Source organism: Pristiophorus japonicus, chromosome 14, assembly GCF_044704955.1.
Source record: "Pristiophorus japonicus isolate sPriJap1 chromosome 14, sPriJap1.hap1, whole genome shotgun sequence".
NCBI lineage: Eukaryota > Metazoa > Chordata > Chondrichthyes > Pristiophoridae > Pristiophorus > Pristiophorus japonicus.
This window is the reverse complement of record NC_091990.1, coordinates 87812849-87825347: the sequence shown is the minus strand read 5'-3', so window position 1 is coordinate 87825347 and position 12499 is coordinate 87812849. Positions and strand designations below refer to the sequence as shown.

Here is a 12499-nt window from a genome sequence, read left to right as displayed (position 1 = left end):
GCAATTACAGTTGTTATTGGACCACAAATTGGCTAATTTTCTAATTACATATCGTAATACTCCTCATACAACTACTGATAGAACACCAGCAGAGTTGTTTCTCAAATGACAGCCACAAACCAGATTCTCGTTGTTAAAGCCAAACTTGGCAGTCTGTAGAAGAGAAACAATTAAGAAGGAAAGAGAATCATGATAGAGGTAGAGAGAGAAGTGTGAAATTAAATCAGACGGTGAGAGTGAAGAACCATCACCATAAATGGTTAAAGTGATTACCAGGAAGAGTGGTGAAGATATGTGTTCCTCGCACATATTTGGTCAAGATGTATGATCATGGACAGGTTAGGTTTGTTCACATTGATCATATTTTACCTACAGATATGGAAGTAGTTGAAGGTTGGAATGATTCGATTATTTCTGACTCATCAGATAGTTTTGTTACAAGTAGAGTACCAGTAGCATATCCTACATCAAATATACTGGAAACAAGTCCAAGAGAAAATCAGAATTTAAGTCTGAATCCAAGTCAGGCAGACAAACATTCTGAAGTTGTAGAGAGTTCAAATGTAAATCAAGGGCATCCCAAGGAGGAAAACTTTCCTCAGGATCAGCCTAGAATGAGTCTAAGTTCGACACCAGGGTTGGAAGGTTCTGTTCAAGAGCGAATGTATCCTCTTCGAAACAGAAAACAAATGGTTAAGCTTGATTTGTAAATATGGCAAAATAAGTCCATATACTTTATGTATAACTATGCAAATTGATGATGATTGTTGCTATAATTACTTCTTCAATAAGGAGGGAGAAGTGTAGTATATATATGTATATATATATATATGTATATATATATATATATAGCTCCACCCAGTGGACTACTGTGGTAATGCCACCATTGCTGTTTACCAGAATAAAGAGGAAGCAGGCCACCTGACAGGTTCTTGAAGTGACCAACCATCTTAAAGCCTGTGTGTTTGTTAGGTCGTACAGAAGATATCACAGACATGGATTATTTTTCTTCTCTAGGATTATAAAAACATAAGAACATAAGAAATAGGAACAGGAGTAGGCCATACGGCCCCTCGAGCCTGCTCCGCCATTCAATAAGATCATGGCTGATCTGATCATGGACTCAGCTCCACTTCCCTACCTGCTCCCCATAACCCCTTATCCCCTTAAGAAACTGTCTATTTCTGTCTTAAATTTATTCAATGTCCCAGCTTCCACTGCTCTCTGAGGCAGCGAATTCCACAGATTTACAACCCTCTGAGAAAATAAATTTCTCCTCATCTCAGTTTTTAATGGGTGGCCCCTTATTCTAAGATCATGCCCTCTAGTTCTAGTCTTCCCCATCAGTGGAAACATCCTCTTTGCATCCACCTTGTCAAGCCCCCTCATAATCTTATACGTTTCGATAAGATCACCCCTCATTCTTCTGAATTCCAATGAGTAGAGGCCCAACCTACTCAACCTTTCCTCATGTCAAACCCCTCATCCCCCAGAATCAACTTCTCTGAACTGCCTCCAAAGCAAGTATATCATTTCGTAAATATGGAAACCAAAAGTGCACGCAGTATTCCAGGTGTGGCCTCACCAATACCTTGTTTGGTTGTAGCAAGACTACCTTGCTTTTATACTCCAGCCCTTTTGCAATAAAGGCCAAGATTCCATTGGCCTTTCTGATCACTTGCTGTACCTGCATGCTCACCATTTGTGTTTCATGCACAAGTACCCCCAGGTCCCGCTGTACTGCTCATCAGTTAATTCCTCTGTAAAGAAATGGGAAGTGGATTGGTTATTGAAATTCTATACAATGGCAGTCATTGCAAAGGAATTTGATACCTCAGAATTCATTAAGTGTAAATGCAAAAGAGTTGCTTATGTTAGGACTGAGTCTGCTATGGTGGAATTCCGTCTGGTATGTTGAGATTGAGTTGGTATGTTGGGATTGGATCTGGCATGGTAGACTTGAGTCCGATATGATGGGATTCTATATAATTGGAGTAAATAGAAGGAGCCTGGTACACTTGGTTTGTCTGTCTGGATCAAAAATTAATTTATAATGAGTAACTTATGAATCACTAAGAGTGTAGAATTCATTAGGAAGTGAACTCTCTGAAGTCTGTACTTGTACATCAATCTGAAATTTAATACTAGACAGAGAGCTTCACTCAACATAACACCAAAAACAATAAAATCCCTCAGCATCAAATGTTACAGGCAGACACTTCGAATCATAGCATCTTACAGCACAGAAGGCCGCCATTCGACCCACCATGCCTGTGCTGGCTCTTTGAAAGACCTGTTCAAATTAGTCCCATATCCCAGCGTTTTCCCTACAATCCTGCAAATTAATCCTCTTGAAGTACATTTCCAAATGCCTTTTGAAAGTTCCTCTGGGATCTGATTCCACCACACTTTCAGATAGTACGTTCCAGATCTTAACAACCCTCTGTGTGAAAAAATTCTCCTCTTTTTCCCTCCTGTTGTTTTGCCAATTATTTTAAATCATGACCTCTGGTTACCAATCCATTTGCCAGAGGAAACAAATTCTCCCGACTTGCTCTGTCAAAACCCCATATCATTTTGAATACCTCTACTTGGTCTTCTCTTAACCTCCTCTGCTCCAAGAAGAACAACCCCTGCTTCTTCAATCTCTCCATATAACTGAAGTCCCTCATGTCTGGTATCATCCTGGAAAACCTCCTCGCTACCCTCTCCAAGGCCTTGATATGCTTCCTAAAGTGTGGTCCTACAAGAGAAATGCAGGGAATAGCACCAACCCTTGTACATGGCCTTCTTTGACCTCACAAAGGCATTTGACACCATCAACCATGAGGGACTATGGAGCATCCTCCTCCGTTTCGGCTGCCCCTAAAAGTTTGTCACCATCCTCCGCCTGCTTCACAACGACATGCAGGCAGTGATCCTGACCAATGGATCCACCACAGACCCAATCCATGTCCGGACCGGGGTTAAGCAGGCTGCGTCATCGCTGGAGTGGAACTAAACTATAGATCCAATGGGAACCTGTTCAACCTTCGTCGCTTCCAGGCTAGATCCAAGATCGTCCCATCCTCTGTCATCAAATTACAGTACGTGGACGACGCTTGCGTCTGCGCACATTCAGAGGCGGAACTCCAACATCTTCATCGAGGCGTACGAAAGCATAGGTCTTTCACTAAACATCCGTAAGACAAAGGTCCTCCACCAACCTGACCCCGCTCATACAGCACTACCCCCTGGTCATCCAAATCCACGGTACAGCCTTGGACAACGTGGATCATTTTCCATACCTCAGGAACCTACTATCAGCAAGGGTAGACATTGATGATGAGGTCCAATACCACCTCCAGTGTGCCAGCGCAGCTTTCGGTCACCTGAGGAAGACCAGGACCTTAAATCTCACACCAAGCTTATGGTCTACAGGGCAGTAGTGATACCCGCCCTCCTATATAGCTCAGAGATGTGGCCAAAAACAGTAGACACCTCAAATTGCTGGAGAAGTACCATCAGCGCTGCTTCCGCATGATCCTGCACATCCCCTGGGAGGATAGACGCACCAACGTCAGTGTTCTCGCTCAGGCAAACATCTCCAACATCGAAGCATTGACCACACTCGATCAGCTTTGTTGGGCAGGCCACGTCATCCGTATGCCTGACACGAGACTCCCAAAGTAAGCGCTCTACACGGCAAGCGAGCCCCAGGTGGGCAGAGGAAACGTTTCAAGCACACTCTCAAAGCCTCCTTGATAAAGTGCAACATCCCCACCGGCACCTGGGAACCCCTGGCCCGAGACCACCCTAAGTGGAGGAAGAGCATCCGGGAGGGCGCTGAGCACTTTGAGTCTCATCACCGAGAGCATGCAAAAATCAAGCGCAGGCAGCGGAAAGGATGTGCGGCAAACCAGTCCCACCCTCCCTTTCCTTCAACCACTGTCTGCCCCACCTGTGACAGAGACTGTAATTCCCATATTGGACTGTACAGCCAGCTGAGAACTCACTTTTAGAGTGGAAGCGAGTCTTCCTCGATATCGAGGAACTGCCTATGATCATGATGCTGAAAGTCTAGTGCCCAGAATTGTACACAATACTCCAGCTGAGGCCTAACCAGTGATTTTTTTAAAGCTTTAGCATGATTTCCTTGTTTTTGTATTCCATGCCCCCATTTACAAAGCCAAATATTCCATACACTTTCTTAACCGCCTTATCAACTTACTGTGCCACCTTCAAAAATTTGTGAACATGCACCCTCAGGTCCCTCTGCTCTTGCACCTCACCCCCCTAAAAATAGTACCTTTTAGATGATGATACTGCCTCTTCATATTGTTTCTCCAAAAGTGCATCTTATCTGCATTATATTGCATTTGTGTCTGTCCTCTTCATGAATCTATGTCCTCTTAAAATTTGGTACTATCCTGTTCACTATTTACTACATTGGAAAGTTTTGCATCAGCCGCAAACTTCAAAATTGTACTACAAATACCCAAGCACAGATCATTTCTATATAACAGGAAAAGAACACTATGAAATAGGATCTCACACAGTTTGATTCAAGCCTGGGCTTGCCTGACGATGAGTAGCCAGCTAATATTTCATGGAAACAGACTGACCTTCACTGCAGATGCACAATTTTTAAGTTCACCATTGAAGATGTTGGGAATGGATGGTAAATGGCACAGGGAGACCAAGAAGAAAAATACCCTAAAAAGAGAAAGCCTCAACAACCAAAATAAACAGTAATCATAGGGTTTGGCCAGTAACTACCTGGACCATGGCAGCACTAGCTGCTTCAAGTTTTATAGAGTGGCCTTGATATCTGGCAGCAGATAAACATGTCCTTTGCACTGACTGCCAGTCAGCTGTGCTGAACTTTTTCACCCTCTAAAGTGAGCCAGAAATCATATTCTCAGTCTCTGCTCTGTAATTACATAAGTCTCCTTTTATTTTAAACTGTAATTAAGTTTGTCTTGTTGTGAAAATGTGGTGCACAAATAAAGTGATGTGACCTTTGCACCATCACCATATGTATTTGACCCCAATTGTGTTGTGCTGCAAAAAAAAAAGATGAATCTCACGGAACATGACTTAAGACAATGGGCCAGAATTTGCTGGAGTTAATTAGACTTTTTCCTGCACCATTCAGCTCAAAAATATTTTGCCCACAAAGTTGCTGGCAGTGCAAGCAGATAACAGGGTATCTGGGACCTTGGTGAAGAACGGGAACAACAACTGATCTCCTTAACCAATGAGATTCAAGACGGAGAAATAAACAGAGGAAGAACCGAGAAGAAGGGTGAATTAAATGTCAGCAAAATATAAACTTTAAAATTTGACAGTTTTAAAATCTCCAACAATTCACTACCTGAGGGAATAAGACTCCATACTTTTATTTGTCCAGTTTCTCAGCCAGAAATGTTGATTGGCAGTCATCAACAATTATCACACCGTTAAAAGTTTAATGGGCAAGTTTAATGGGCAATCAATGTCCAAATGCAGCAACTTCAGCACAATTACGGAGAGGTTAAGTGCGAGATGTCATTTTTGCAAAGCTAACAGCAAAGTAGCACAAATCATCCAGCAACTTATGACGATTCACAATACCTTGACACAAGTTGCTTGCCAATTTGCACATTAATAACCGTGCATTGTTCACATGCTTTTATTTTTACAGAAAATTCAGGTCCATTGTAATTTTCAATTAATAAATTTCAATATCCCACCTCCATTTACCCTGAAACGTCACTGTAGGTGATGCTGTTGAGCTGGGGTGGCACTAAGGAGAATACAGAATTAAATCATCACATCACCATAGTTGGCTTTCCAATTCCCAGTTATAATAAAATAACAATATAACCTTAAATCATAAATCCTTTTTATTATAGAAATGAACAAGAAACATACATGTTCTTAATAGAATACTGCACAGAGAGCTGCTCTAATATGATAGTTATTTACACCCGTGAGGTTTGACCCTTTTTCGGTGGTGCAGACCTCCGTCGAGCATCCTATTAAATATATATGTTCTTTTGACCATTCAGAATGCACTATTGAGCACTTTCCTCTCAGCAGTTTAATGCTTTGCATTAAGATACAGTATTTAGGAGTGATAGACAGAGCATGTTAAACAAGGACTCTATTATAGAAAATTACTGTTTTGCACACTGGCTGCTTACAATTCTGTGGGGCTAAGGGAAGCAAAGTGACACATCATAATAAAAATTAAAGGGATCGTGATCTGTGACCATACACTGACACAAAGTGTCCTCTGTAAGGTTGTGCCAGCCATCATCGGCTTTGAGTAAGATTATAATGGACCATTGTAATGCACCGTTGGATTCAAGGTCTAAGCAACGTATATTTCATCCGTGCAGCACGGATGTGCTTGAAAGCATGCTTGGAGTAAGTTTCTGTTGCCCTGCGGACTGCTATGCTGTATATTGTTCTGATTGAAAAGAGATGAGATGCGTGCATCTGGATGGTGCCACCACTCAATGAGAAAGGTGGATAGTTAATCCATAACTGGCACAAACCCGCCACCTTGGTCACACTATGGCTGGTCCAGTAGAGTGCACTATGCTGCACCTTTGGGGCAGCCAGAAGCAATCACGCCCCATCCTGTGGCATTCTCTACCACAGAAAGTTGTTGAGGCCAGTTCATTAGATATATTCAAGAGGGAGTTAGATGTGGCCCTTACGGCTAAAGGGATCAAGGGGTATGGAGAGAAAGCAGGAATAGGGTACTGAAGATGCATGACCAGCCATGATCACATTGAATGGTGGTGCAGGCTTGAAGGGCCGAATGGCCTACTCCTACACCTATTTTCTATGTTTCTATCCCCTATCGCTCTAAGTGGTGGTTCCATCAGTGCAGTAAATGAATGTGACCGAGAATATTTTCCGTGGTTTAATTATTTCTCATGGATCCATAAACGATGCATGTCACATCAAAAAGGATCAAGTCTCACACAATGGGGGTCATTTTGATTTTGGCTGAAATCGGATCAGCCGCCCGTTAGACAGATCTCCCAATTTTGTTTTCCGTTGACTTCGATAGAAATTAAGTTCCTTTTACTCTATCGGCCAAAGTTAAAATGACCCCCAATGAGTTATTTTCAAGTGGAGTGGTTGTTTTTTCCTGCCAAATGCGGCAGCCATCAAGATCCCTTAAATAGCAGTAAATCTGACTGTGGGTGTGTTAGTTGAAGGGCCGGAACATACCAAGATTACAGATCGGGGGGGGGGGGGAGAGAAGGGGAGGTTATACATCAGGAGAGCACAGTCCCTGTGGGATGTTTCTGAGGTGATGGTAAGATGTCTCCCTGGAGGTTTCATCACATGACCTCCTCCCTCCACCTGCCCCGCCCCCATACTCTCCCACTGGTTGCTCATTCTCACGCCACCGCACCTTCCCAGTCCAATTAGAAAGCAAACAGACTCTGTTACCTGATTGGATGATTCTTGACTGTCAGTGAAACAGCCTTTTCTTTTCCAACTCCCACATTTTTAGAACTAATAAACAAAAGTGTTGAAAGAAAATGAGTTATTTTTATAATGGCCCTTTGATTTTTCTCCTGGGTTTTCCCAGAGATTAATTTTCAATTCCGGGAGACTCCGGGACAATCCTGAAGGTTTGGCAACCCTGTATGATGGTGATTTTTCCCTCTCGGATTTTTCAAGGCAAACACCAATTAATCTACCCCAGGTAAAGGCTTGAAGGGGAGGGGGGAGATGCTTTACTTATCAGAACAGCAAAGTTAATAAAAACAGGATTTAAAAAATATATATATTTTAGACCCGTTTATAAATTGAACACATCCTGGCCAGTAGCAAGATACCATAAATTAGTGAGGCCACGTGGGAAGCACTTCATGGTCTCGTCCTCCATTCAGGCCTCGCCTCTGCTATCAATTACCGTCTCTTGCTGCTGGTTGTCGGGTTATCCTCTATTTCCAGCACAGAGAGAGAGAGTAGTCCAGTGATTATAAACTCTGCTCATTCTTTCAGTAGCTTCAGAGTTCAATATTCATTATGTCAACACTTTAAAAAAAATCGATTAAATCCTTTGTGAGAATCCAAGCACTTTTATACACAATAGCGGCGAAAACCAGTTGGAAAAATTCAGGAATATCTGGAAGACAATAGGAGAAGGAAGACCACTATTATTATGAAATGAAGCAGGCAGTGTGTTCTCTGCTGTGTCTGTGTGGTTTGTTTTGCCCCTTTCCTCCCCGAAAGTCATAGTTTTCTCTCTGTTGGTAACATGCAGGCCCTGTGGTTCCAGTGCTATAAGGTGTGTGGGAATGGTGCACGAAAACACACCTCTCCACCAACGTGCAAAGGGCAAGAGATCGTCACAGCCTTACATCAATGGGGGAGGGGAGAGAGAGATCGTCACAGCCATACATCAATGGGGGAGGGGAGAGAGATGTCACAGCCATACATCAATGGGGGAGGGGAGAGAGAGGGGGAAAAGCGGGAATATGGTGTTGAGATAGAGGATCAGCCATGATCATATTGAATGCCGGTGCAGGCTCGAAGGGCCGAATGGCCTACTAATGCTCCTGTTTTCTATGTTCACCCTTGTACATCAGTGAGGGAGGGGAGAGAGAGACTGTCCCCACACCTGTACATCAATGGGGGAGGGGAGAGAGACTGTCACACCTGTACATCAATGGGGGAGGGGAGAGAGACTGTCACACCTGTACATCAATGGGGGAGGGGAGAGAGACTGTCACACCTGTACATCAATGGGGGAGGGGAGAGAGACAGTCACACCTGTACATCAATGGGGGAGGGGAGAGAGACTGTCACACCTGTACATCAATGGGGGAGGGGAGAGAGACTGTCACACCTGTACATCAATGGGGGAGGGGAGAGACAGTCACACCTGTACATCAATGGGGGAGGGGAGAGAGACTGTCACACCTGTACATCAATGGGGGAGGGGAGAGACAGTCACACCTGTACATCAATGGGAGGGGTTCAGCTGTCAAACTGAGTGCTGGGAAGTGAATAGTTAACAGTGGCTTTTAAGCAATTAAGTTGTAAAGTCCCCTGGATTAAGTCCAGGGAAGGTGCACTTAGTGAGTTATAAACAGGTCACAACACCTGATAATTGTGTGGGATCCTTTGTTACAGTAAGGCTGTAAGATAAGGGGGCGAGTTGTAAACGTAGAGCCGATTTGCCTGGAGATCAATGCTTCAATATGGAATTTTACAGATAACTGACACAAAAAAGTGGTGACCCATTGTGTCACATGGGTCATTCAGAGGTAGCGCTTTTCTTTGTCTTTGGTAGAAGTAATAGTCTTGTCTTAGTCTCTGTGTTAATGAAAAGAAAACTTTTATTTCCTCAATTCATCTTCTGTAAGAACTTTTACCTACCAGGTGTAAAAGGCATCCTGACCAGTACAAAGTACCTTTAAGAACAGACTGCTAGAGGTTAGCAGCAAAGATGAGGACATTAGCTTGGATGATGTAGAATCTATATGGGTAGAGCTGCGAAACACATTAGTGAGAGTTGTGTACAGACCACCAAACAGTAGTAGTGAGGTTGGGGATGGCATCAAACAGGAAATGAGGGATGCGTGCAATAAAGGTACAGCGGTTATCACGGGTCACTTTAATCTACATATAGATTGGGCTAGCCAAACTGGTAGCAATACTGTGGAGGAAGATTTCCTGGAGTGTATAAGGGATGGTTTTCTAGACCAATATGTCAAGGAACCAACTTGAGAGCAGGCCATCCTAGACTGGGTCTTGTGTAATGAGAGAGGATTAATTAACAATTTTGTCGTGTGAGGCCCCCTGGAGAAGAGTGATCATAATATGGTAGAATTCTTCACTAAGATGGAGAGTGATACAGTTAATTCAGAGACTAGGGTCCTGAACTTAAAGAAAGGTAACTTCAATTGTATGAGACGTGAATTGGCTAGGATAGACTGGTGAATGATACTTAAAGGGTTGACGGTAGATAGGCAATGGCAGACATTTAAAGATCACATTGTACATCCCGGTCTGGAGTAAAAATAAAACGGGGAAGGTGGCTCAACTGTGGCTAACAAGTGAAATTAGGGATAGTATTAAATCCAAGGAAGAGGCATATAAATTGGTCAGAAATAGCAGCAAACCTGAGGACTGGGAGAAATTTAGAATTCAGCAGAGGAGGACCAAAGGTTTAATTAGGGGGGGGTGGGGGGGGGGGGAAATAGAGTATGAGAGTCAGCGTGTAGGGAACATAAAAAGTGACTACAAAAGCTTCTACAGATATGTGAAGAGAAAAAGATTAGTGAAGACTAATGTAGGTCGCTTGCAGTCAGAATCAGGTGAATTCATAATGGGGAACAAGGAAATGGCAGACCAATTGAACAAATACTTTGGTTCTGACTTCACTAAGGAAGACACAAATAAACTCCCGAAAATACGAGGGAACCGAGGGTCTAGCAAGAAGGAGGAACTGAGGGAAATCCTTATTAGTCAGGAAATGGTGTTAGGGAAATTGATGGGATTGAAGGCTGATAAATCACCAGGGCCTGATAGTCTGCATCCCAGGGTATTTAAGGAAGTGGCCCTAGAACTAATAGATGCATTGGTGGTCATTTTCCAACATTCAATGGACTCTGGATCAGTTCCTATGGATTGGAGGATAACTAATATAACCCCACTTTTAAAAAAAATTGGGAGAGAAAACAGGGAATTATAGACCGGTTAGCCTGACATCAGTAGTGGGAAAAATGCTGGAATCAATTATTAAAGATGTAATAGCAGCGCATTTGGAAAGCAGTGATAGGATGTCAGCATGGAGTTATGAAAGGGAAATCATGCTTGACAAATCTTCTAGAATTTTTTTGAGGACGTAACTAGTAGAGTGGATAAGGGAGAACCAATGGATGTGGTGTATTTGGACTTTCAAAAGGCTTTTGACAAGGTACCATGCAAGAGATTAGTGTGCAAAATTAAGGCACGTGATTGGGGGTAATGTATTGACGTGGATAGAGAATTGATTGGCAGACAGGAAGCAAAGAGTGGGAATAAATGGGTCCTTTTGAGAATGGCAGACTAGTGAGGTACCGCAAGGTTCAGTGCTGGGACCCCAGCTATTTACAATATATATTAATGATTTAGACAAAGGAATTGAATGCAATATCTCCAAGTTTGCAGATGACACTAAGCTGTGTGGCCGTGTGAGCTGTGAGGAGGATGCTAAGAGGCTGCAGGGTGACTTGAACAGGTTAGGTGAGTAGGCATATGCATGGCAGATGCAGTATAATGTGGATAAGTGTGAGGTTATCCACTTTGGTGGCAAAAACAGGAAAGCAGATTAGTTAAAGGGAAGGTGCAACGAGACCTGGGTGTCATGGTACATCAGTCATTGAAAGTAGGCATGCAGGTACAGCAGGCAGTTAGAAAGAAAATGGCATGTTGACCTTCATAGTGAGAGGATTTGAATATAGGAGCAGGGAGGAATGCTGCAGTTATACAGGGCCTTGATGAGACCACACCTCGAGTACTGTGTGCAGTTTTGGTCTTCTAATCTGAGGAAGGACATTCTATTGAGGGAGTGCAGCGAAGGTTCACCAGACTGATTCCCAGGATGGCAGGACTGACATATGAAGAAAGACTGGATCGACTGGGCCTGTATTCACTGGAATTTAGGGGATCTCAAAGAAGCATATAAAATTCTGACGGGTTTGGACAGGTTAGATGCAGGAAGAATGTTCCTGATGTTGGGAAAGTCCAGAACCAGGGGTCACAGTCTAAGGATAAGGGGTAAGCCATATTGGACCGAGATTAGGAGAAACTTTTTCACCCAGAGAATTGTCAACCTGTGGAATTCTCTACCACAGAAAGTTGTTGAGTCCAGTTTGTTGGATATATTCAAAAGGGAGTTAGATGTGGGAGTTAGATCAGGGGATATGGAGAGAAGGCAGGGGTGGGGTACTGAAGTTGCATGATCAGCCATGATCAAATTGAATGGTGGTGCAGGCTCGAAGGACCGAATGGCCTACTCCTGCACCTATTTTCTATGCTTCTATGTGCCTATTCCAATCAAAGGCAAATCTCAGAGTATCTGAGAAAGGCGAGAGAGAAGCTAGCTCAGAAATCATCACTCTTGTGTAAGGTGGGTTCAGTTGGAACTGAAGGTCCAAGTGAAACAGATAATCCAACTGCAAAGGCTTTCATCGATTCAACACTTCAAAAACGAATCCCAGGGAAAGAATGAGATTGACCCAACCACACTGCTTGTAAGGATGAAGTTGTGTAAGCTCTGAATGTTATTAATCTCATGCATAAATTTGAGCTATTTGATAGACTGCCTATTCAAAGCTCTAATTTAGTCAGCTATCGAAAGAATTACTCTTAAGTAATCTCACCAGTTTATAACCTCAGACTCTGGTCACCGCTATAGTTAATACTCAACATCCATTAGCACTGATTCACAGTGATACACTGCAATGTCTGTGGAACCTTTGCTACTCAACGAGAACAACAATTTGTATTTATA

General features: G+C 43.0%; 1 protein-coding gene across 2 annotated transcripts in view; it reads right to left on the bottom strand.

Annotated features, from left to right (window-relative positions):
- Nucleotides 1-5461: 5461 nt before the first annotated feature.
- trim44 (tripartite motif containing 44) overlaps nt 5462-12499 on the bottom strand; it is a 101209-nt gene continuing 94171 nt past the window's right edge. Inside the window, exon 7 of one of the 2 annotated variants that reach the window (XM_070898550.1) lies at nt 5462-8122. In XM_070898550.1, coding sequence (XP_070754651.1) covers nt 8034-8122 — 89 coding nt within the window. In that variant the 3' untranslated portion in view covers nt 5462-8033. The remainder of the gene's footprint in view (nt 8123-12499) is intronic. The other variant, XM_070898551.1, reaches the window with a different exon arrangement.